At 38.9% G+C, this 27,952-nt stretch overlaps 1 protein-coding gene across 1 annotated transcript; it reads right to left on the bottom strand.

The window, feature by feature from the left end:
• Positions 1-2,091: 2,091 nt before the first annotated feature.
• Su(P) (prostaglandin E synthase Su(P)) lies at positions 2,092-27,952 on the bottom strand. Its single transcript, XM_071661866.1, has 6 exons — positions 27,442-27,952; positions 21,047-21,262; positions 17,214-17,413; positions 15,039-15,150; positions 10,765-10,865; positions 2,092-3,064 (listed from the first exon to the last, which is right to left on the bottom strand). The coding sequence occupies exons 1-6, from the start codon at positions 27,796-27,798 to the stop codon at positions 2,731-2,733; spliced, it is 1,320 nt and encodes a 439-aa protein (XP_071517967.1). The 5' UTR covers positions 27,799-27,952; the 3' UTR covers positions 2,092-2,730.

A 27,952-nucleotide genomic window follows, 5' to 3' on the forward strand; every position in this document is an offset into this window, starting at 1 on the left:
ATGATGATGATTGATGTAGAAGTATGGCAGATGATGATGGTTGATGCAGAAGTATGGCAGATGATGATGTCGAAGTATGGCAGATGATGACTGATGTAGAAGTATGGTAGATGATGATGGTTGGTGTAGATGTATTGCAGATGATGATGGTTGATGTGAAAGTATGGCAGATGATGATGGTTGATGTAGAAGTATGGCAGATAATGATGGTTGATGTAGAAGTATGGCAGATAATGATGGTTGATGTAGAAGTATGGCAGATGATGATGGTTGATGTAGATGTATGGCAGATGATGATGGTTGATGTAGAAGTATGGCAGATGATGATGGTTGGTGTAGATGTATTGCAGATGATGATGGTTGATGTAGAAGTATGGCAGATGATGATGGTTGATATAGAAGAAAGGCAGATTATGATGGTTGATGTAGAAGTATGCCAAATGATGATGATTGATGTAGAAGTATGCCAGATGATGATGGTTGATGTAGAAGTATGGCAGATGATGATGGTTGGTGTAGATGTATTGCAGATGATGATGGTTGATGTAGAAGTATGGTAGACGATGATGGTTGACGTAGAAGAATGGCAGATTATGATGGTTGATGTAGAAGTATGGCAGATGATGATGATTGATGTAGAAGTATGGCAGATTATGATGTTTGATGTAGAGGTATGGCAGATGATGATGGTTGGTGTAGATGTATTGCAGATGATGATAGTTGATGTAGAAGTATGGCAGATGATGATGGTTGATGAAGAAGAATGGCAGATTATGATGGTTGATGTAGAAGTATAGTAGATGATGATGGTTGATGTAGAAGTATGGCAGATGATGATGGTTGATGTAGAATTATGGGAGATGATGATGGTTGATGTAGAAGTATGGTAGATGATGATGGTTGATGTAGAAGTATGGTAGATGATGATGGTTGATGTAGAAGTATGGCAGATGATGATGATTGACGTAGAAGTATGACTGATGATGATGGTTGATGTAGAACTATGCCAGATGATGATGGTTGATGTAGAAGTATGGCAGATGATGGTTGATGTAGAAGTATGGCAGATGATGGTTGATGTAGAAGTATGGCAGATGAGGATGGTTGATGTGAAGTATGGCAGATGAGGATAGGTTGGTGTAGAAATAGGCAGATAAAGATGGTTGGTGTGCAAATAAGGCAGATGAGGATGGTTGGTGTAAAACTCTGGGAGATGATGATAGGTTGATGTAGAAGTATGGCAGATAATCATACTTTGGTGTAGAAGTATGGCAGACAATCATACTTTGGTGTAGAAGTATGATGCATGATGATAGGTTGGCTTGGCACTCGTTTCATGGCAAGAGACCTCGTGCAGACCACTTCATAACTAACCACCAATCCCCAGGCAAGGAGAAAATACCATCTCCTGCCTCACACATACCCACGTTCCCCCCCCCAACATACATAACAGCGACAAAAGGCATATACAGTACGCAGAAATATCCCACTTTTAACCACCACCAGACATTAACCCACCAGAGTCCCCCAATACGTATAAATTACCCTTCCCCATCTGTGTTTTGGACACCAGCCGTCACTTAAACATTAATAACACTATTTCATCACATCATAAGACCCATTATGCTAGGGAGGAAGCTTCCACACTGAAAACATTAAACACTTGCCCTGTAATTGCCTTGTGCTCTCACTATAGACACACACATCACCTCATATAGGTCATGACCTGTGGTAGTCCAGCATCCCAGCTGCTTGAGTACTGCAGGGACCCAATAGAAGGGACTCCTGGGGCAAGAAGATAAGATATATATAGTGTATAACTTTACTGGACTCCACGTTCATGTGGTTACATCACAAATAAAGTTACCTTTGGCAAGGCTGTATCCTCGTCATTGGACGAAAAGAAGTAAAGTCTCATCGAGGTACTTTTCTCTCGACAGGAGTCCATCATTATCTTGCTCCTGATCAGAACAACAACATAAAGCTGAAGGAGCCCAATACAAAAAATGTTGAGTTAGTATGATTATTTATGTAATGCCTCGATTATCACATGAAAATGCAAAATGTGTCCTTAAATGAAATTCAGGAAGAATACGACATTAAACTTTTAATCCAATATTGTACTCATAAAATAGTATTTACATTAGGAAAAGATTTGGAAAATCTACATTCTTTTTCAGTTAAATTTTCATTTGGTCAGATCTGGAAATTCTAACATCAATGATTAATCATATTTATCAAAATTAAGACTTTTACAATACCTTTTCTTTAAAAGATAAATTCACGAGTCCAAACTTATCAAATTAAAGAATTCCCAGTAAACAGAGCAATATTCTTAACAAAACTGACAAAGTAGATTTTCATATAAATGTTATCTTGCAAACACACTTGTTTCAACATCTGTAATGTCAGAAGAGTTAACTACTGATGACTATTTTCTTTGCACTCGACCTTTATCAATAAGACTAACCACCAGACCCCTGTCCTCTTTCTTCTAATTGTACGATTTTCTTATGACTGAAAATATTTCTTTTAATATTTCATCAAATTTCATTCACTTCTACAAAGCTGTCTTCATACTCTGAATATTTGAGCAACTAATTAGGCCAATAGGTAACAGAAATGAAGATCTAATAAAGATGACTGTGATATATTACATTAAATACTGTAATATTTACAATAAGTAAAAAAGTTCAATAAACATTGAATAAAGTCAATATATTCAACATTTTATTGAGTTTGCGAACTAGAAACATTAACTATATCAGATGAATGCTGGTCTTCCTTATGTTCCATGTTTCCTCTCTCTTGTGTAAGTGTGGCTCCTCCATGGTGCTTAACAACTTCAGTCATACGATCAAACCACTGAGATATTCTTGTGTTTTGCCTCAGATCTCTAAATGCTTCACATCCCTCAACAGCAGTTAACACACCGTAAACTGCTAAGTCTGACAGGTTTGGCTGATCTCCACCCATAAAATTTGTGCCTTTCTTTCTGAGGGCTTTCAACCAGACATTGGTTTCTTCATAAAATGACAACCTCACATCATCCTTTAATTGATGCCTGGAAAAAAAATAGCAACTTGAAAAATCGTACTCGTTATGCATTTCATATAAATCAAGTAATTATTTATGTGTAAAGTAAGGGATGGGAGTTCTACATTTATGGGTTTTTTAAAATCATAAAACTTTTTATGTTTGTAATCACAGTCTTGTCACTCATTTTTTCTGTTCATCCACAAAAGTACTTCACATCTTTTCTAACACGCTTTTACTTACTTCTTTCAATGACAGTTAACACACATTACTTATAAGTACCTGTTCACATTTAACAATGTCTAAAAATCAAAGGGCATCATGAAGTCTCTTTCTTCTGTCCTCCAATGAGGACAAATTTATATCCCCTGACCATGAGAAATTACAAAACATGCAAGAAGTGACTGCAGAAACATTTAAAAGAAATCTAGACTCACGGCTGAAGTCAGTCCCTGACGATCCTTGGATTCGTAACTACACAAGAGGAATGTTGAAAGAAAAATAGTATAATTCAATAGGTAAGACATGCAATGAGTGCTCTGCATGCGACCCACCTACCTATCTATTTATATATCTGATGCCTGTTCCCTCCTGGAACTCCTATCAAGGGGATGGCCATGTCAAGAGTCTCCGCTTATCCGTCCTTACTTGCCTCCCTAGCATACACTATTCCACGCATTCTTCCTCTGTTTCTCTCCCTCCAATATTCCGCCACCCCTTTTTGCCCATGTCAGAGGTGGTCTTCCACTCACACTCCTTTAATCATATTATCATACACTCTGCTCGTAAACTCCCAGTCATGCAGTCTTTCCTAATGCTCAAACCACCTCAAAGTATAATGTTTTGCCCTTTCTACCACTACACGATTCATTCCCTTTGCACTCCCTGCCACACCACATCTCTCATACACCCTTTCATTTCTTTCTTCATTCATCTAGTCACACCACATGCTCCTCTCAGACAACCTACTTCCACAGCCTGGATTCTTGACCTTTGTGACTCATTCCATGTCCATGTTTCAGCTGTGTAGGTCAGGGTTGGGAGGACTATGCTGTCCCTTAATCCTGTCTTCACTTCCACCTCTATCCTTCATTATTCTATTAAGTGACCCAGTGACTCTACCCTGTACTGATCTCTCCCTTATCTTCTTTCCATATCTCAACACTTACCCAAGACGGCTCCATTTATAAATACTTAAATTCTCTCGCTTCTTCCCATCTTTCTTCCCCCTTTTCTATATAACACAGTTTAGTACACTCTCTTCTCCCACACTACAAGGTTTTGGAAAATCTATACTTTCACTAGAAGGTTTTGCAAAATCTATACTTTCACTGTTTCCTTCTAACACCATTACTTTACTTTTACTTGCATTTACCTTCAACCACCCATACTTACACAAATCATACAACACTTACAACCTTCTGCAACAAGTATGTTTACCATGTACTAAATGGAATTAAAAATCTCAAGAGAAATAGGAAAGCTGTGAAGGGTTTTAGGAAAACAGACAGGCAGAAGCTGAGTTTTAGAAATATCAAACCTAACCACGATGTCGTCATCGTACTAAGTCCAAGTTTACATAGGAAGTTGTGGTGAAACAAGACAGGAATCAAGCAGGAGAGGATGGAGGAGAGTTGAAGGATGTAAAGAAATACAACATTGAGTCATCAGCATATGGATGCATCTGGTTATCTGTAGAAGAAATAAAATAAATGGTAATAAGCAAGCAGAATGTAGGCAACAGAACAGAACCATGCTGGACACCACTGCTGGGACAGAGTGAAGAGGTTGATCCATGGATAACAATTGATATCGAAGTTATAAATGAAGCAATAAAATGCGGAATGACAGAAAAAAAAAAGTCGAGCTTGGAGTCCTTATCTATTACCATATCGAAAACTTTTGATCTATCAATAGCTACATAGGATTCTACAAAGGTTCTTAGAGATTATGACCAGACGTTAGTAAAATAGGAAAGGATATTGTCAATGGCTCTTGGCTTGCTAAAGCCACAATGATGATCCGAAAAAAGACTATAAGATTCAAAATGCTTAAGAAAAATATAGTTGAGAAGGAATTCAATGACTTTTGAAAGAGAAGTTAAGGAAAAGGATGAGGTCAACTTTCTTTGTGACTGGCTGTGCTAATGCAGTAATAATAAACCTAGTACTGAAGATTGTGAATTACATCATGTTAGTTCTTTTAAAATCCTGCTTGTTTGCAGTTTTGTGTAAAAACACTGGAGCAAAGAATCAGGGTTTCCTCCTTCACAGAGAAGTGCAATAGCTCTCTTGAAGGAAAATTCTCTCCTGTGTTTTTATAAACTCTGGAATGAGCCAAAAGTTTTTGATTTTGTAAAAAAATATTTACCATGTGATGCTTCTCGGTGTGGTAAAGTGCATATCTTGTGGACATATTCAATTATCAGAGTATGATGAACATTAAGGTGCATGGGACAAACAAGAAAATTCTGATTTCTACCTATAAATTTCATGTCTTCTGATGAAACAACAAAGTTGTGCTTCACCAAATTTCCAGACATCTTCAAGGCTACATGGTAGTTTCAAATGTTACTTCATAATTATGCAAAACTTTGACAAGGATTGTGATCCAGTCAGTTCATTTTCCGGTGAACTAAGGAGCTGTCATTACAAGACCAGGAGAAAATCGCAGAGCTCTGAATGGATCCTACCTCAGATGACTAATGACAGTTTGGTTAACAGTGGGACAAAAATTGACTACAGACATTATGATAATGAAATTATCTTAACTTTTTTGGTCAAATTACCTGTGTTCATCTTCTCAATTTTGGTTTAGATGAAAAACAACCAGAGAGCGTGCCTGTCAATGGAGCAAGATCTGTGAGGTGCTCTATCCCCCAAGACAAGGAGGTTTCATTGACAGGGGAAGGCCTATGTGTCTCACTAACCCTGCTGGTTAACAGCCTATACCTTTTCATTCTATTTTGCTTTAAAAAACAGAATTTTCATGTCAAAAAGTTCTGTATTATTCATCTAGAAAATTTTTTTGGCTTACAAATATAAAGTCTCTCAATAAAAAATGCGTACTTCTTATTTTCTACTTCAAATTGTTAAAATCCTTGTTTAGGAAAAAACTCTGAAACACAAGCAAGCTATCCATGGAAAATGTATTTGAATGACATGCATATAGTATAAGTGTATCAGAAATGGATGGTTACTTCAACATCAGTGATAACAACAGGATCTACAGGTAATACTAAGAGGGAAAGGGGAATGAGTTGGAGACAAGTGTGCCATACAGTTCTTCACTGTTTAAGTTGCTCTGTTGCATAAAAAAAAAATTCAAGTGTCACTGAGCTACTCCACAGTCTATTTCCACCACTTCCCATGACTGGTGTTCTATGGTATTGCCAGCTAATGGAAATACCAGTCATGAAATCACCTTCAAAGAGACTGCATTATATAAAAAGGTGTACAGCCTCATTGAAAACCTTCCCAATTCAAAGGAGCCCACTTTATCTTGCTCCTGTATAGAGCATAGCCTTGAAGCTGGAGGAACCCCACAGACAAGGTCCAGGGTTTGCATCACTGACTAGCTTCGTAAGCCAATTTTTAGCCCACTGACGGCAAGTCACCCTAAATACCACATCACTGCATATCTTATCCAATGCACACCTCTCACCAACATGATTTGAGCACTCCATGATCATTCCTCTCAATCAGATCACACTAATTACCATGCTTGACTCTGGCACTTCTCATTTCTTACATAATCACCTCACTTCACAACTCATATCCTCAGGCATTTTCATTCCAATATAACTATCTTAATCTTTACTTTTGCATTCAATGCCCTAAACTTGAAATAAAAAAAAAATCATGTCAGGAGCACTATCTTCAAACAGACTCAGGTTTACTTTAAGAAAGACCCATCTTCACCAGGAACCAATCACCCTCCCTTCCTACCAGCACAAGTGTCTTACTTTCACTAAGAAAAACTCGTCAACTTTTAGCAACTTTCCTTTTACCCAATATACCCATATCATGAACCATAACATACTTCTATCAACCCTACTTTAAACCTTAATCAGATCCATATATGTAAATTACAAATTCCTCTCTTTCTCTATGTATTTCCTACATACATAGTTCACATTAACTATCTATTCTCCTCTCCATTCACCTACTCAGTGTATACCACCATTCCCTTAACCTCAACTCTCTCATACACCTATCAAATATATCTAACAAATCTTTATCTCTGTATTTTAAACATTCGTTTTGTTCCCCTTACCTTTACGTAATTATAGACACATTCTAACATCTTGGGCCTTACATGTGCCTAGCAGCCTGACTTGCTAAGAACAATACTATCTTTCTTTTGCAATTCAACAAGTTCCAATCACATCTACCACTTGAGAACACTACATCTTGTGTAAGGCTGCCAATGTCTTCTCTCTTTTTACCCTCTCATCTCTCACACTGCAGCACTACAGAATACTCATAATATATCTTTTTAAAGTGATTGACAAGATGGAGAAGAAAGTAATGATGGGGTGTATGAGAGATCTGATATGGCAAGGAATACAATGGGAATGAATTGTAGAGTAGATGAAACATAATACTTTGAGAAGCACTGGGCACATGTCAAGAATGAAAGCCAGAGAGTGTATGATAATACAATTAAAGGGGTTGGTGTGAGAGGAAGGCCACCTCTGACACAGAAACAGAGTGGAATAGCACCGGAGGAAAAGAAACAGAAGAATGTGTGGAATGGAGTATGAAAGGGAGGCATGAAAGGACAGGGATAAGTAAAAAAAAATCTTTTGCCATGGCTATCCCTTTGATGGGAGTTCCTGTAAGGAATGGACTTGAAAGATATAGGAAGATTAGATAGATTACTTAACATGGCATGGTCAAACAACATGCCCTAACAAAGACCATATAGGGTGAAAGAAAAAATAAAGAGAAAGAAGGTACAAAATAATTAGGTCTCCAAAAATGTTTATAGACCTGCCTCTAAAGAAGAAAGGTTATATGAAGAGGGAAAGACAGAAAAAAAAGGAGGAGAATTCTACAGCTTAGGTGTTCCAGGGGAGAAGGAGGTTTCATAACAACCAAATCTCGAGTGGCCAGTCTCCACACAGAAGCTAAGGGAAGCAGCAGCCAAACACATGCCACAAGTACAAAACTTTATTGGTGGGAACATATGCAGACAATTTACAAAAACAATGGCCAAAATAATACAAAATAGAGAGAGTGTGGCAACACCATAGCACATGGACTGGGATAATTGAAAAAGACAATACCAGCAGAATCAATGAGATGAAAGGCTTTGGATTCCACTGCAGTTAACAGAACAGTGGGGGATTAACCAACCAATATATGTAAACAGTTTTCCATACTTGAGAAAAGTAAATTCCTGTAGGTGTGAAACACATGTTCTTATGAAAAATAATTACTGCGCCTATACAACATTCCCAACTTTTGGGAAGCAGATGATGGGATGTTGAATAAGTGAGGTTTTCTGGTTATGCCCAACATGTTCATACTGTCAGAGTTGAATTGTGGTGTTTTCAAACTGATCACAGGGAAACAAATGATTCTTAGGAAGATGTAGAGAAATAAATTGCATTTTAGCATTATAAAAGTTTACAGTTACTGCTCCCCCAACATGAAATGCTGCAAAGGTCTGAACCGAGAGAGGAAATATGATCAGTACGAGAGAACAAGTATTAAAGTGAGGAGGAGAGGACAGGTGAGTTAGAGTATGTAGAATGAAATCTCAGCATGAGTGAAGAGGGTTAGAACTAGAGAAGAGATCATTTACTGAGAAATCATAAGATGACAGGACTGAAAACAGATGAACACCACAACTGATACGACAAGAGAGGTAAACTGCTCCATCAACAACTAATGCAATGAAAAATGTGAGGAAACTATGCATCAGAGAAAAGAGAGAAGCAAAAAAACCTATGGAAGGGAATTCAGGACCTCCAGGGAAGTATATTGCTATAACCACCCACCAGGGTACCAGAAAGCTAAGTGAAGGCTGTGAAGTGAGAACACTTCAGTGGTTGTCAAGTTGCACTCCTGTGATCCTGGTAACTGTCTTTTACTTTCTGCCTCACCCACACGTGGACTGCTACCATTCTGACCATAAACAGACAATCTCACCTTGTCACACACAATACCTGACAACCCTTAACTCACACAACCCATTCTTCGTAACTGCACATTTTCCAGGGGTGATCGCTATGTGCTGGCCCTGCCTTTTTGCAAAATGATAGGAGCAACAGACAGAAAAATCAGGTACAAATATTAGACAGGAGTATCAAGTAGGAAAATTAGGTAAAAGTAGTAGGTAGGAACATTACGTGGGAGTCTTTATAAACAATGCGTTAGAGTTACCCTTTGCCTGTGGCCATACAATGTGAGGCAATATGGGCTAAAAAGCAGGAACAGAGTTCACCAGTTATTGGGACTCTTTTACTACGACCATTCCCCTTGAGGGAGTTCCTGAATGGAACAGGCATCAGAGATATAGATACATAGGCAGGGGGTTTGGTAAGCAAAGACTTATGCCACATCCTGTCGAATGCTTTTTAGTCTGTCTCCACTTCCCTATCTCCTCTTCCCCCTGTCATTTCAGCTATCCTACTGTTCTCCTTATGCTAGTCAACTCCTTCCAAAAAATTTTCTTATCTACCTAAGTTCACAGAAACTCCTCCTATCTCTCTTTAGCACTCATTTTCCAGCTCTCATACCTTTCTTTTGACCTCTTGTCAATTTCTCTTGTACTACCTACCACTCAAACGTTTCCTTGCACACATCAGTCATATGCCTCCCTTTACTTTTTTCACTTGCTAACTTCATTTCACCAGTGGCTAAGTTTTTCTGTACATACATGTCCTACCCTCTGTACACCCACAAGTTCAACTTAACACAAGCACTGCTCCCCTAAATACCTCCTGTTAGCCTCCAGAACCACTCACCCATATACGTACACTTACATATGCAACTCTTCTTACACCATATATTCCTTATCACCATTTCACTTTCAGCACAAAAGTCATCATGCTTTTCCCCATTCTTTCTTACACGAGGGTATCCACACTTGTGATCATACTCCCAATCGCCTCGTCACCTTCCCTAGCATTCAAAACCACTAACACTGAGATTCAATTCCCTGTGTCAAAACTAAAAAATAACAATCATTACCTCATAACAATCATTCCTGTCATCTCTACTTCCCTTACTTCCTAACACATAAACGCTAATGATCATCCACCTCCCGAAGATTACTCTCATTATAACCCCCATGAACTTATTTCCCTGTACTCTTAACCAACTTTCACTCAGCATCAGTCAGTGCTGGGGATGAGGAGGTCACTCCTCAAGACCTGGTTGGTTTGATATCAATAGTGAGTCTCATTAAAACCCAAGTTACATGATGATAAACTGCTGGTTAGTAGTGGCAATTAGTGTGCAGAAAGGTGAAATGCAGTCAACTCAGCTCATGACCAAAGAGCTCTTGGTAGCCAGTTAATATTTATATCATATTTGGTATTCTATCTCTGTGAAGGGATCTATGATGCTATCTCTTAGATAAGTCATAAAAGTGATTGAGGAAGACAATGTTTGTTGAAAAAAAATCATAAAATAACAAATTCTATGACTTAACCACCTACATCTGCATCCAAAAGATATCTAACCATCATAGTGTCTATAATAAGTTTTACATTACCTTCTCTTCAAGTTCTTGCCAATTACAAACATGGCAGCTGCTCCAACATAAACAACTAATAAACGCTCCCATGTTGCAAAATGTTCCTCCCAGTTGCCAACCTGCAACAATAAAGAAATCTATCAGTAATACAAAAAGAGGTTTGAGGCTGGATGAATCCAATGAGCTACCAGATCTGTGTACTGTCCACATCATATTCACACATGACCCCTTTGAAGTGAAGTCAGTCTGTCATGGCGCACTGGCTAATCAGCTTGGGAAAATGGTGATACTCCTAGTGGAGTAAACGGTCATTCCCGACTGCATTATCCTTGAAAGGTTTTTGAAAGGAGCAACAACTAATATCACGGACTGTCCTCCCCTAAAAAGATGGATGCTCCATAAGTGTGTGTGTGTGAAAGCATATATTGTAATGGAAACTGCATGTATATGAAAGCATTGTAATGGAAACTGCAATTGTAATGGCACAGATAAAGTCCCATCTAGTTTCTGCGGATACATAAATCAGGTGAAGGGAGGACTCTGATCTAAAGGGACATGTATTACGAAAACTTCTTGGATAGGAAAATATATCTGACTACATGATGTCAGTGAAACTGTAAACTCTATCCTCAATGGTGAAGGAACAGGGTAAGCTTGGGATACCGAGTAAGAAGCCAAAACTGCAAAAGTCACTTGTGTCGTACACAATGTAAAAGAACTAGATAATATCACACAAAAGCAACAAGGCAGAATGGAATTTTCACCCATTACTATACTTGAAGATATGCATTTGGATCCCACCTGTTGTTCTAAAGACTGGTTTACTATCTTTTAAACTGACCATGAGTAAATGAAGATAATTACTCCAACAATCCATCTATATATCTATATCTTTGATACCTGTTTGCACCTGAAATTCTTTCAAGGGGGTGGCCAAGACAAAAGAGTCTCCATAACTAGCGGACTCCAGCGCTGCTTCTTAGCCTTTAGTGCCCCATCCTGAACAGGCTACTGGCAGAGGGCAACTCTAATGCAGTGTTTGCAGAGGCTCCTACCTAATGTTCCTACTGACCAGTACAACCTAATGCTCCTGCCTAACATTCTTACCTACTACCTCCATCCAATGTTTCTACCTAATGCTCCTATCTACTACTTCTTTCTGTTGCTCCTTCCATTTTGCCAAAATACAGTATGGGATAGTGCATAAAGCTCACCGCAAGAAAATCTAGAATTAAGAAGAATAAACTGTGTGAGTTGTGTTGTCAAGTGTTATGTATGGCAAGGAGAGATTGTATGTTTGTGGGCAGAATGCCAGTAGTCCATGTGTGGGTGAGGCAGAAAGTAAGACAGCTGCCTGGGTCAGAGAAGTGTAACTTGACAACTACTGACGTGTTGGCTGGCTACGCAGCCTTCACTAACCCTCCTGATACAGGGGTGGATAGTACTGATAATATACCTCCCTGGTCGTTGGCTGCCTACCAACCACTACCCACCAACAATCATGCCCTTTAATGCTTTATATGATTTAACTACTTGTTCGAAGGATGAGTGGAATCTATATATCTTTCTTTTTTCTTATGTTGACCACCATGATTGTAACTAATATTAACAGCTATGGATCTGTGATACGTACCTTCTTCTATACAGGACACAGTGGCAAGCAGTGCTAATGCCAAGTGATCCTGCCCTTGAAGGACGTTGGTGGGTTTACATGCTCTCATAGATGTACCTACTCTAATGGCACCTACCCCTCCAGCAGCCCCTTCTAAGCATATATACAGACACCTAAACAAAGCTGACTGGAATAACTTATGTAACTTCTTTTCTGACTTTCCTTGGGTAAATCATTGTCTCTTATGTGGAGATGCTTAAGTCTCCGCCAAATGCATAACAGAGATTATTCATGCGGGGATGGAAGCATTTATCCCCTCTTCCTCCAATCCATTATTCAACTGTTCCTATTCTGAGGCCATTCAAGCATGGGGAATCAGGTATTTCAGTCCATAATCACTGAAAGCATGTTGTCTATGAAGCAAAGCATTCCTTTGTTCAAAGGAAGTTGGACACCCTCTCTTCGCCATCCACTGATAGGTCTTTCCAGTTTTTACCTTAGGGCATCTCTTGCAACTTCTATCGTTCTACCTTTCCTTCACTTTTCTATACTGACAGTACTATAGCTGACTCTGCTGTAGACAAAGCAACTCTCTTTGGTTCCCGTTTCTCCTCTAACTCCATCTTGGATAACTCTAACATTCCTTCACCCCCTGATGCTCCTCTTATTAATCCTATGCCCTTTCCCGTAATCTCTTTTTGGACTGTCTCTCTGGACACAAGCAATGCTTATGGTCCTGTTGGCATCCATATCTAAGTACTGAAAAAGTGTGCCTCTGAACTTGCACCTGTGTTTGCTCATCTGTTCCATTCCTGTTTAAAAGCCAAAAGTTTTTCTTCTTGGAAGCATGCATTGATACATCCCATCCCTAAGAAGGGTGACCATTCTGACCCCTCTAACTATGGTCCTATTGTTTTGACATCTACCATTCCCAAACTATTTGAATCCCTCCTTAACTTCCGTACCCTTAAACACCTTGAAAATCACAGACTTCTCTCTGATCACCAGTATGGCATCCATAAGACGAGATCTACTAATGATATTCTTCCCTTCCTTACTAATGTCTGGTCATCATCCCTGAAAGATTTTGGGGAATCATAGATAGTTGCCCTTGACATATCTAAGGCTTTTGACAGGTTGTGGCATTGGGGTCTCATCTCTAAGCTCCCGTCTTTTGGCTTCCCTCCCTCACTTTGCTCCTTCATATCTAGCTTCTTCTCCAACAGATCTATCTCTGTGGTTGTTGATGGATCAGCCTCTCCCCTTTTTTCCATAAACAGCAGTGTCCCTCAAGGTTCTGTCCTGTCCCCTACACTTTTCTCCTTTTTCTCAATGATTTCCTCTCCTCCAAAAATAATCCAATGCACTCATATGCAGACGACTCAACATTGTATTTATCCACATCCTTCAATTCTGCTCCCTCTTCTCTCACTCGATCTGCATCTCACCTTGACACAGCTTCCTCAGTAAACTTGGACAAAATATCTGAGTGAGGTACACAAAATCTTGTAAAGTTTAATGCCTCCAAGACTCAGCTTCTACCCATCTCTATATCGAAAGCTTCACACAACTCTTGTCTCTCATTTGACGGTTATGTAATTCCACCTCTTGACTTGATGAACATACTTGGTAGTAATGTAACAGCCACTCTTTCTTGGAAACCCCTCATTGCAGAAATAGCTAAGTTTGCCTCTAAGAAACTCAGTGTCCTGTTTACAAGTCAAAACTTCGTCTCTGCTGAACAGTTGCTCTGTTTATACAAGGGACTGATTCGTCCTTGCATCGAGTACTGCTCTCACATCTAGGGTGGTTCTAGCTCTGCATCCTTACTTGACAGTGGTCCAACTTATAAACTGTCCCAGGCTAACTTCCAAAATTCACCCCTTGTCCTATGCCACAAAGCTGGTTTACTTCCCCTCTTCTATATGTATTACTTTGGTTTTTGCTCCCAAGATCTGGCTGCTTGGGTGCTCACAACACTAGCTAGATGACACAATACTGGGCTGGCTGCTGAGTCACATAATTACAGTGTGGCCATCAGCAACTCAAGGGTGGGCCATTCTGATACCTGCTTCTTTCCGTACAAGTCAAAGCTACATTCTCATGACTTTCCCAATATCTATGACTTGGCACATTTCAAAAGACAGGTCTTTCACTTCCTCAGAAAATCATAAACACTTTCCCTTGTCTTTTCCTTTTCCCTTTCATAATTCTCTCTATATTTCAATTAAGGCCCAGCCTTGATGTGGACTTTTTTCCATTACTGGAGCCTGAAGAAAGAGTGAGAGAGAGAGAGCAGAGCTCCCTCTTTAACCAAACTCAATGGACCACCTTGTGGAGAGAGAACTTCATTTTCTCCCAAATCAACTGAAATCAACAGTGAACTTAATCTAACATTAATAATACACCCAAAACAAAACAAAATTACTGACACAATCTAAACATGAAGCTCACATCTTTACCATTTTTCAACAACTTATACTTTTCCCAGTAATGGACATAGTGGCATACAAGAGTAATACTTTTCTGTCCACCCCAATGGTTCCTACAGTAGCATACCATGTCACCTTTGCTTTTCATATAAAATTTTAAAAGAAATATTTCAAGACCATCATTAAGGAATTCTTCAAAATAAAAAAAAAGAAATGCTTATGAAACATGTCTAGTTTTTAATACTAACCTTAGAAAACCATTGAAATGCTTGGAATGCTTCCTTTGGAGTGCGATAAACATTAGGAGAAAGAACATGCACCAAGACATCATCCACCCACTTCCTCCATTTGCGTTCTTCTCTGAATAAAAAAAAAATACTATGTAAAAATATGAATCTTACATTCTATATATATATATATAAGGTATACAATAATCAGAAAGGAAGTGCAAGATGTAGAGGAAAAAGTAAGAAATGCTAACTGAGAAATAATTGAGTCACACAGAAGGATATAAAGAATAAATGAAGAGAAAGTAATCTAAAGATCCAAATCCAATAGTCCTACTTACACACACAAAGAAAAAAAGAAAAAATCAAATAGTGGACCTTTTAAAGTGGATGACATTCATCTAAATTACCGATAAAGAATTTGCCAAATATTACTTAAGAAACATACAATAAGTCAGTATTTAGTGCAAGAGAGATTCAAGTACAGACAATGAAATATTTGGTAACTGATGAACATACACTTACAGATATGAATATATAAGAGACACAACTGAAGCAATTTACCAACTTCAAGAGAACTCAACACCAGAGGCGAATGGAATTCTAGCAATATTTCTTAAATGGGTAAAGAAAACAACTGCAAAATCTAACAATGCTGAAGAGACAAAGGATAGACTAAATCAAAAAAACAGATAAACATAAAATTGCATACGTAACACCAATACATAAAGAGGCATCCTCATTACTGCCAACAAAATGTAGACCAGTCCACCTAAAATCACACATAAATAAAGAAATTAGATAGTGATAAACATGCTGGACCATCTTTATAACAATGAATTCATAAACAAAGGCCAGCAAGGATTTGTACCACATAAAAATATGCAAATGCAACAACTAGCTCACGATAATGACATATGACACAATAATGAGAGGTGAAGAGCAAGGACATGGTTTTCCTCAATTTTGCAAAAGCATTCGACAAAATAAACCACAAAGTACTATTTAAGAAAATAGGCAAGACAAAATGTAAAGGAAAAACCAGGAAATGGATCAAAGAGTTTCTAGCTGATAACAAATTCACATTGGGTGCAAATGGAAATACATCTGTTGAAGACGTGCCAATGGGTGTACTACAAGGAATGGCAACAACTTTAATACTCTTTATAAACGTAATATCTAACTATCTATCTATCTATATCTCTGATGCCTGTTCCAACCAGAACTCCCTCAAAGGGTGGCCACGGCAACAGGGTCTCCATAACTACAGAACTCCAGAGCTGCTTCTTAGCCTTTATGCCTCACCCTTACCAGGCCAATGGCAGAGGGCAAGTCTGGTGCGGTGTGCAGAGGCTCCTACCTAATGTTCCTAATGACTACTTCAATCTAATGCTCCTCCCTAATGTTTCTACCTAATGCTCCTAACTAAATGTTCTCACCTACAACTTCTATCTACTGCTTCTACCATTTTGCCAAAAAGCAGGGCTAGTGCATGGTGCTAACTGCAGGAAAATCTAGAATTATGAAGAATGAGCTGCATGAGTTAAGTGTTGTCGAGTGTTACATATGACAAGGAGAAATTGTATGTTTGAGGACAGAATGCCAGTAGTCCACATATTAGTGAGGCAGAAAGAAAAGACAGCTACCTAGGTAAGAGGGGTGCAACGTGACAACCATTACAGTGCTAGCTCACTGAGCAGATGTCACTAAATCCCCCAATACCCAGGTGGGTAATACTCGTAATATATCTCCCTGATCGTTTGCTGCCTAGTATTACTATCTACATGATATCAGGCATAGATATAAGGATGCAAGAGAATAAAATAAGACAGTAAAATATACAAAAAGATGGATGCTATATGCAAATAGAAAGATGAGAACCTTTTGGAATTTCATGAAGAAAAATCTGAACAAAGAAACCTAGGAAAATCATCAACACCTCAGCACCCAGAACAAGGCCCCAACAGAAAATGAAACAGAGTGAAGTAAATGTTAAGAACCTGGGAATTAACATAAATGAAAAACTTGATCATGAGGAGATGGTGACAATTGAAATATTTGAAGATGTTTCTAAAAATACCACACTGATCTGAACTTGGGACAAATCATGCATGACTTAAAAAAGAACTGACAGAATAATAGTCTGTAATTCTTTTAATTTAACCTACAATAATAATAACTAAAAAGGAAACTCACACTATGTCTTCCTTCGAGCGCCCTGGAGGGTGCTGACCATACATCAGAAAGTACCGATTCATAATTTCAATACGTTTTTCTCCTTCCTCATCTGTATAAGCCACGGTTGGAAAGCATTTCATTAGATCTTGTAAACTTTCTGTCTTGTTGTGAAGGAATGAAAGAAGCACCGATATAATCATTGTGCTATCCTTCAGTTGCTGAGGAAAAAATACATCACAAATTTTAAAATGACGGTCTTTTGATGATAAAAAGCACTGCACAAAATAAAGCTTATGGTTATTGGTGTTCATGCATTCACTATAACACTGCTTTCATGATAAAGATAATGCAGTATATAACAATGCCTCTAAGACAGATTAAGGTACATCTTGTAATTCTAATATTCTATATATCTTTGGCTTTGAAACAAATTAAGTTAGATGAATCTGAAATTATCTATGCATTATTTCATCAGGTATATCTACTCATTCTGGGGACAATTAAAAATTAATTGGTAATATGAAATAACCTTATTTCAAACATATTTCAATTATCAATTACATTACTTCTTGCACACAAATATTGCTATCCAACTTAAGGCTAATTCTTTCATACTTTCAGGCATGATGTGAGGAGTATCTGACCAGAAAGCACATGGTTGAAAGAAAAATACCAAACTTAAACTTTTCACGATTAAGCACCTATTTTTTGTATTAAATTCCCTTCCAATTCACATAATGAAACTGGATATGAACAACATACAGCCTTTTTAAAGATAATTAAACTTGCATCAAGCCTGAAAAAGTGAACGTTACTTCATCATTTCCTTTAAAGTCAACGCTAAGATATTAAATGATACTTCCAGTTCCATTCCTTCTACAAAAAAGTCTCAACTGCATATGATCAATGATAACTCTCCTTGCATCTCACCTCATAAACCCCTGATTTCAATGTTTACAAAACAAACTTCCCAGTTTTCACGGAGCTGATACCTCTGTGAGATGAGCAATCTTCCTGCAGGGTCCGTGGTGTGACTGTGACAAATCCTGTAGTCACACTGTAGTTAAAATCCAACACCTTACCTGCGCATGAAAATATGCCCGATCATGTCTGAGATGCCTGTGAGTGACGAATCTTACCACTATAACTATGAAACCCTAAACTTTCCTTATTACTGAATATTACCTACAAGGTGGGGTAATCATTGTGCTTCACAATAAACTGTAACATATACGAGACTTTGTATAATGCTATCAGAAGTCTGTGTATTCCAAAAATGGTGATGCCTCATCAATGCACAATATACATAAAAAAACAAAATGGTAAGCATGAGGTCCAAAAATCACATCTGAAGTTTATGATTTTTCTCTGTACTTGAACAAAATCTAAACTATGAAGACATATGTCTATTACCTACTAAGGTGGTCATTGGCTCCTGGGAGTTTGATATAACCGTAAGACCTGCCTAGGAGGTCAAATACTCCTGAGTGTTTGATATATGTCTATGAGCTGTCTAGATGTTCAATGGCTCCTGGGTGTTTTGACACACGCCTAGCTCCTGGGTGTTCAACACATGCCTGGCTCCTGGGTGCTCAACACATGCCTATGACCTGTTTACAGGATCACTTGCTCCTAAGTGTTCATCATTCATGAACTATACTGACATAAATCTCAGAGTCCTGGCTAAAGAAAACTTAACGCTTACCCCACAAGTGGTGAAATTCAAAGCTGCGGTGACAGAGAGGCAGTACCTTCAGAGGATATTCCCACTTCAAAGATGAAAAATCTCTTCTCAACTTTCTGTGACCATTCTTGTGAACTGGAACTTCCATTTTATTTACAGTTTTCCAGTATTTACCAAACCAGTATTTTTCTTTAATCTAGAAGCTCACTCATTTGTAAAATCCTTGCCTATGCTTCCTATTCCTGAGGGTTGTAAAAATCTGCACATTACCCAACTGAATTAACATATCTCCAAAGGTGCAAATAGATTACAGATTTTTGTCTTTCCCACTGACATCATGTCCAAGTTTGATTTTTGTTAAGGAAGCTGTGTCAAGAAAAGATGCAGATCGAGTGAGAGCAGGAGTAGAATCGAAGGATGTGGAGGAATGCAGAGTCATGAGCATTTGAGCGCATTTGGTTATTTATGGAAGAAAGGAAATTGTTGATAAAAAGAACACCACTATTTAGTGGAGCAAGGGGCTGAGGTTGATCCATCAATAACCATGAAGATAAATTGGAAAGAGAGGAAGCTAGATACAAAGGAGCAAAATGAAGGAGGGAAGCCAAGCATGGAGGGCTTAGAGATGGAACCCTGATGCAAAACTCTTGTCAAAAGCATTGGATATGTCAAGGGCAGCTGCACAGGAACTCCAAAAATCTTTCAGGGATGATGACCAAACATTAGCAAGGTGGTAAAGAAGAATCTTCCCTTACGAAAGCCATACTGGTGCTCAGAGAGAAGACTGTGAGATTCAAGATGTTTAACGTTATGGGAGTTGAGGAGGGATTCAAAGACTGGAAATGGTAGATATCAAAACAACAGGATAACAGTTAGAATGGTGATAATGTACCTGCAATGATTACAGACAGTGATAAATGCTGAATGCGAGTCAAAGGAAGGAGAGTTTTTCCAAGACTGATATTCCTGGTCCTTTGCCTAAATGGCCTCAGAACAGAAATGGGTGAACCATGGATTGGAAGAAGGGGTCGTCTTGGAGGAAGTGGAGATAAATGTTTCCACTCCTGCAACAATAACCTCTGCTATGGGTTTGACATAGACAGAAGCATCAACACATACGAGACAGTAATTTACCCTTGGAAAATCAGAAAAGAATCTTGTAAGTTATTCCAATCAGCTTTGTTGAGGTACCAATATTTTCGTTTAGAAGGGGCTGCTGAAGGGGAAGTGCTGTTTAAAACAGATATATTTATGAAAGTTTGGTCTAATGAACCAACTGAGGGCAAGATTGCGTAGGTAAAGCTTGAAGGATTAGAGGTGAAAACAGGTCCAGAATATTAGAAGAGTGGTCACAGCAGTCAGGAATATGGGTAGGATGGGAGACAATTTGCTCTAAATCATTGAGAATGTAGAATGCAAGGGCTTCAATCCCCCAGTATCTGTATATGATGAATGTTGAAACCCCTTAAGTACAGGATCTGGGCTCGTGGGTTACAGAATGCTACAATCTCATGGAAGGAGTACAGATAGTTGAAGAAAGGTATAGAATTTCAAGAAATGATTCATCTACTCTTATCAACAGCCAAATGGCACTCAAGTTCTGTTAAATAAAAAATTCTAATTGGTGTGCAGGGTTATTGTTAGTTTGAGCACATGTTTCCTGTCGACTTGAAGACTGTCATGTTCAGAGATTGATTCACTCACAACTGCCTCAAGTTACAATTCACTAAAAATCAGTTCAAAGACAGCAGGGATTGCTTAGCAGCTGCATATACTACTGACTATACATGACTGTTTAAGCTATCAGTTGCTAATTTTCACACATTTTGTCCTATCTAAGCCATGCTTGTATATTCTCGCATCCAAACCAGAAAGTTCAATGAAAGCGATATTTCTCGATCTTTCATCAAATATTATTACTGCTTACAAGTCTGATGTGCATGAGTGAGAAGAAACAGAATTAAATGGTTGGCTGGCCATCCAGTGTATCTTGTTACACTCACAGGCATCCATTTCCAAAAGGACAAGCATTATTTGGAAGCTATTTTTGCCTCCCTAACACGCACACAACCTGACAAACATATAATTCTATATATACCTACTTACCATGAGATCCTTTCCCATCAAACATCTTACAAAAATCCCTGATTACCAATGATCAGCTTACCAATACAGTGTCTAATCCAGGAAGTTCTACAACAGCAAAGGGAACTTTGCGATAATCTGTCCATCTTGTCTGTGTGCGAGTAACCGAGTTGACCTCAATCACATCATAAGAAAAGCCATAGTAGTCTAGGAATGCCCTAACTTTACAGCAAAATGGGCAGGTCTGATACTGAAACAGGGTTATCTTCAAGCCAGTCGAGTCTGTTGGAATCTGGATCTGAAATAAACATTCCCAAATGAATATTTTCTTTTTCAAACTGTAATTACTGTACATGAGCTTTAAAATAACAAATCTTTAATCACATACAAGTTACTTTACCATGAATAAAAAAATACAATAATCCACTCCGATTAGTTTGCATACATATTCCTACTCATAAGTTATTGGCCTACAAAATGACCTTGAACCAAGTGATCTGCAAGTTTCAGAAATTAAAGACCGTGAAAAGAAATCATGCGAGAAAATATGAAATAATTCTCATCTAAGGAAGGACCTACAGTAGATTATGAAACTGTGGGACAAGGGTAAGGGGGATATGAAAGGGCATGATATGGTATGGTACTCTAATACTAGAGACAAAACAAATGGGGAAATTCATGGACAAACAGAGGGAAGGTTTAGGAAGTGCAGAGTATTCAGAATAAATTTATGATGGACAAAAGTCTACAGCAAGGCTGGGCTTTAATTAAAATACAAAACGCAATATAAATGGGAAAAAGAAGAAACAAGGCTAGCATTTATGAAATTTGAAGGAAGTGCAAAACTTGTCTTTTAAAATGGGAAATACAAGAGAGAGTAGAGTTCCAAAGATTCGAGGTGTATGGAAAGAAACAGATATCAAAACTGCCTAGACCTGCCAATGACTACACAGTAATCATGTGACTCAGCAGCTTGCCAAGTATTGCGTGGTCTATCTAGTATTAGGGGTACACAAGCAGCCTGGTCTTAGCAGCAAAGCCAAAGTAATACCTATGTATAGAAGAAGGAAAACAAACAAACACTGCAGCGTAAGGCAAGTATGTCAAATTTAAAAGTGAGCCTAGGAGGGTCTATAAGTCGGATTGCTTTAGACTCAACTCTGTTAAGGAAGGACGCAGAGCTAGAAAAACCCCAGATGTAAAAGCAGTACTCCATACAAGGACAGATCAATTGTTTGGATAAATGAAGTAATGGTTCACAAGAAAAAAAAAAAAAAAGACACAAACAGGACTCCCACTTTCTTTGAGGCAGACTTACTTATTTCCATAATGTGGGGTTTCCAAGAAAGAGTGGATGTTACAGTAATATCAGGTTTATTCACTGGGTCAAGAGAGGGAATGACAGAACCATCAAAAGAGAGAAGAAAGTTGTGAGGAGTGTTTGACAAAGAGATGGGTAGAAACTAGGTTTTGGTGGGTATCAACCTGAACTAGATTTCTTCTACCCCACTGAGATATCTTGTCCAAGTCTGAATTTGTTGAGGAAGTTGTCAAGATGAGATGCAGACTGCATGGCAGAAGATGAAGCAGAATTAAAGGATGTGGAGGAATGTCGTGTTGTTTTGTTAGCATATGAGTACATTTGGTTATTTGATAAAAAGGAGAAAAAGTGTAGAGGATTGGAAAGAATCTTGAGGAACACCACTGTTGACGGAGATAGGGGTAGAGGCTGATCCATCAAGAACCATGGAGATAGATCAACCAGAGAGGAGGATAGATGTCAAGCAACAGGATGATAGGTTGTTGGGTTGACACTCACTCTTCTTAGGGATGGGATGTACCAACGCATGCTTCTGAGAAGGAAAAGTTCAGGTTTTTAAACAGGAACAGATGAGAAAGCAAAAGTGCAAGTCTGGAGGTGCACTCCCTCAGTACACAAGAATGGATGCCATCAGGACCATAAGCCTCACTTGTGTCCAGAGGGAGAAGCACTTTTCAGAGTCCAAAAGGAAATTATCATGAGGGGAATAGGAGTAGTAAGAGGAGCATCAGGGGGTGAAGAAATGTTAGTGTCATCCAAAGTAGAGTTAGAGGAGAAATGGGAACCAAAGAGAGTTGCTTTGTCTATGAGAGAGACAGCTATAGCATCATTACTACAGGAAGGTGAAGGAAAGGTAGAACAACAGGAGTTTTCAGCAATGCCCTTAGCTAGAGACCAGAAAGATCTACCAGTGGAATTGTTGGTGCTACAGTAAAGTGATTTAAGTATGTGGAATTTTCCTTTTTCACTCTTAAAACTGATCTTTTGATATTAATAAAGTGTTTACAGCATGGCTATGAAGGCCAAGGGTAAATGTAGGGTTAAACAATACTTAGTAAGTATAAAAACATACAGATAACCTGTCTATTTCAGATGTCTAGCGATGCTATTATTAGCGAAATTTCAACTTTACTAAAACAAGTATGGCAATCAAAAGTGCCACCAATTCCTTTCGTACAGATGATTAACATGGAGTTCAGGTGTCTATGGAGATATAGGAATCTGACCTTGTGCGGAATAGATCTTATACATGCGAATTTGAGTCCTAAATCTAAGTAGACACCTGAACTCACCTAACATAAATGCTGAACTTGGATTCAGTTAAATTCAAATGTTATAATGCATGGCAAAATTCATTTGAATGCATGATCAATAGTGGAAAATAGTCGCATCTAAACTCCACAGGTAAGTTCTCTTATATTACAACATCTTTTGGTATATCTATTGACATATGAACCAATGAAAACTCTACAGCAACCAAACAAGCCCCGGGGTAATGTTATTGTTAGCCATCAGCAGGAGAGTCACTTTTCTAACGTATTCATGCATATCATTAGAAAACATCAGGCTGCTGTATGCAACCGTCCTGACTTCACTGCTGACTAAATTTGAAAGAAAACGTTACAAATGCAAAACTTATCCACTCACCTGTTTATTTTGAGTTTTACCCACTGTTTCCCTCTACTTCAAGGCCATTCTCACTTTACAAAAACTTAAAATTAATGGAGTATGAGGTGTTATAACTCAAGTGCCAAACCATACATGTACTCTACAGTTTGTCAAAGATTTTCACTGGTACCCAAATCGTTATATTCTATAATTCTTTTCTTGCACGTCTGTCTTCTACAATTTGACCATATGATATCACAAGGTTTGTAGCACTATCAGTGGGCTGTGTGACTAATCTAATTTTGCCATAGTTGTGAATATCATAACACATTCTGCAGACTCCATTGACACTTTGTCCCTAATCATAAGTTAGGCTAGGCTGGTTCAATCAATCTGCTTGCAAATGTTATCGGACAAATTATCAGTGTAGAAGTGCCAGTAAATATTATGGGAAGAACTGTCAGCTGTAGGCGATGTATGTACCATATACCAGATCCTGCAACAAGTTGAGTAATCACCGCATCTCCTCACTATCCTCAAGATGGGGGCAAGCAGCTATCTTCTATAGAACACCTTTACTGGCAAAAAAAAATGATTTTGTTTTTGACATGATCATTTAATACTATCACTTTCAACAACTTCTATTAACATATTTCCATTTATCAAAGAGATGCTGAGCAAAGAAATGTTTCCTTAAATCCAGTCTCCAATATAGTTCATAGACCTTTGGGTGGACCTGAGTTTGGGTAACATCACTTAACTTGCAAGAACTTCGACTTTCAAACCTTCAGTGACTGGCAAAGTCTTAAAAACTTCAAACATATCAGACCTCAATCTTCACAACTTTGATGATATTGTTTCTTTTAATCTTTCCTCATTATGTAATTTACCTGTAACTTTAATCATTCTTGTGGAACGTCTTTGAATTCTTTCACTGCAGTTGATATATTTTTGTACGCAGGATTTCCCCTGCTGTATTACGTATTCAAGATGTAATCATACTACCAAAGATTTGAAGTTTTCTTAAACCTTGGGCTATATAGATTCTATGTATCTTCCTCATCACTCTGCTCATTTCACTACTTCCGTGGCTTGACGAATGACTATAATTTTCTGGATTATCAGGCCCAAATCTTTCTCTTGGTCAGAATTTCCAGCAATCCAGTCATCAAGCATATACTCGTCTTCTGTCACTTAACCCAACATGAAGATATTTACATTTACCAACATTAGATAACATCTGCTGGTCGAGTGACCATCATAAACAAACAGATCATTTTGAAGCTGTTCAGTTATGCGTAATGATTGGCATACCTTAGCGTCATCAGCAGACATTCCTCACCATGACACACTCATGAGCTTCCAATGGTCTATATATATATATATATATATATATATATATATTTTTTTTTTTTTTTTTTTTTTTTTTATACTTTGTCGCTGTCTCCCGCGTTTGCGAGGTAGCGCAAGGAAACAGACGAAAGAAATGGCCCAACCCCCCCCCCCATACACATGTACATACACACGTCCACACACGCAAATATACATACCTACACAGCTTTCCATGGTTTACCCCAGACGCTTCACATGCCTTGCTTCAATCCACTGACAGCACGTCAACCCCTGTATACCACATGACTCCAATTCACTCTATTTCTTGCCCTCCTTTCACCCTCCTGCATGTTCAGGCCCCGATCACACAAAATCTTTTTCACTCCGTCTTTCCACCTCCAATTTGGTCTCCCTCTTCTCCTCGTTCCCTCCACCTCCGACACATATATCCTCTTGGTCAATCTCTCCTCACTCATTCTCTCCATGTGCCCAAACCATTTCAAAACACCCTCTTCTGCTCTCTCAACCACGCTCTTTTTATTTCCACACATCTCTCTTACCCTTACGTTACTTACTCGATCAAACCACCTCACACCACACATTGTCCTCAAACATCTCATTTCCAGCACATCCATCCTCCTGCGCACATCTCTATCCATAGCCCACGCCTCGCAACCATACAACATTGTTGGAACCACTATTCCCTCAAACATACCCATTTTTGCTTTCCGAGATAATGTCCTCGACTTCCACACATTTTTCAAGGCTCCCAAAATTTTCGCCCCCTCCCCCACCCTATGATCCACTTCCGCTTCCATGGTTCCATCCGCTGACAGATCCACTCCCAGATATCTAAAACACTTCACTTCCTCCAGTTTTTCTCCATTCAAACTCACCTCCCAATTGACTTGACCCTCACCCCTACTGTACCTAATAACCTTGCTCTTATTCACATTTACTCTCAACTTTCTTCTTCCACACACTTTACCAAACTCAGTCACCAGCTTCTGCAGTTTCTCACATGAATCAGCCACCAGCGCTGTATCATCAGCGAACAACAACTGACTCACTTCCCAAGCTCTCTCATCCCCAACAGACTTCATACTTGCCCCTCTTTCCAGGACTCTTGCATTTACCTCCCTTACAACCCCATCCATATATATATATATATATATATATATATATATATATATCGTTAATGAATGTCCTCCATGAGGGCCTTTGTTGCCCCTGCCATATCAGCTAACATGAAATAAAAAATCAGAACAGCACTAATGACATTTCAATATCATTCATATCAAGAATAAAGTATGATCCAAGACTGTTCTTAGGCACATCACCTGTCATGCATCCTGGTCCCTCAGGCACATCACCTGTCATGCATCCTGGTCCCTCGTCATGCATGTCTAACCCTTGAATTTCTATATGACCCAATCATTAGACCAACCATATGGGGCAGAAGTGTCGTTAAAGGTCACTGTCCAGCATTAACACCTGCAAGTTGCTGCCTTCCGTTCCCATATTAACGGCTGTCATGCACCAGCAATCCTTCAAACCCTTAATAAACCAGTCCTTTCTTCGTTAAACCTGGTCAACCTGTTCCTCCTTCAGGTCAAACCTTGTCAATCAGTTCCTCGTTAAACCTAGTCAACCAGTTCCATGATAACCCTCGTCAAGCAGTTTCTCGTTAAACCTAGTCAACCAGTTCCACATTAAACATAGTCAACCACTTTCTCATTAAACCAAGTCGACCAATTCCACACTAAACCTAGTCAACCAGTTTCTCGTTAAACCAAGTCGACCAATTTCATGTTAAACCTAGTCAAGCAATTTCACATTAAACCAAGTTGACCAATTCCACATTAAACCATCAAACCAGTTTCTCGTTAAATCAAGTCGACCAGTTCCACGTTAAACCCAGTCAACCAGTTTCTCGTTAAAGCCGATCAACCAGTTCCTCGTTAAACCTAGTCAACCAGTTTCACGTTAAACCTAACCAACCAGTTCCTTGTCAAACCAAGTCAACCAGTTCCTCGTTAAACCTACTCAACCAGTTCCTTGTTCAACCAAGTTGACCAGTTCCACGTTAAACCTATTGAAGGAGTTTCTTGTTCAATCAAGCAGTTGGTCCTTCATTAGACCTAGTGAAGGAGTTTCACGTTCAATCAAGCAGTTGGTCGTTCGTTAAACCTGGTGAATGAGTTGGTTGAACGTACCTTCCTGGCGGGGTTGAAGGTGGGAGGTTTATGATGGAGGATGTAATCCCCTCCCTCAGAGGGGTTGGCCAGTGGGGTGGTGACCTTCTTGTAGATGTCGTACATATAACCCCCGCCAACTATGGCCCCCACACCAAAGCCCAGAGTGACCAGCTTGGCATGCTTCCTCCACCTTGGGATACTACTGCTCCCCTGGGACGATCCCGCCGCCCACCTCACCCCCCCTACACCAACCCGGCACAGCAGAGGACTGCCATGGGGTCGAGGTAAAGTGGAGCAAAGTCGCCTTACATAAAGGGACATAACGAGGAGGCCACGCGTCCCACGGCTGGGATACAACACCTGATTGGATAACATGGGACACGATCCCCAACATCACACACCTCGATCCCACATCTTCATCACCATTATATACATGATTTACTCATCAATTTGTGACTCATTAATCATGATTAGATTCAACAATATAATATCTGTTTGTATTATATTATGACAAACTGAAATAGACATG

Source organism: Panulirus ornatus, chromosome 5 (genome assembly GCF_036320965.1).
Source record: "Panulirus ornatus isolate Po-2019 chromosome 5, ASM3632096v1, whole genome shotgun sequence".
In the NCBI taxonomy this organism is placed as follows: Eukaryota; Metazoa; Arthropoda; class Malacostraca; order Decapoda; family Palinuridae; genus Panulirus; species Panulirus ornatus.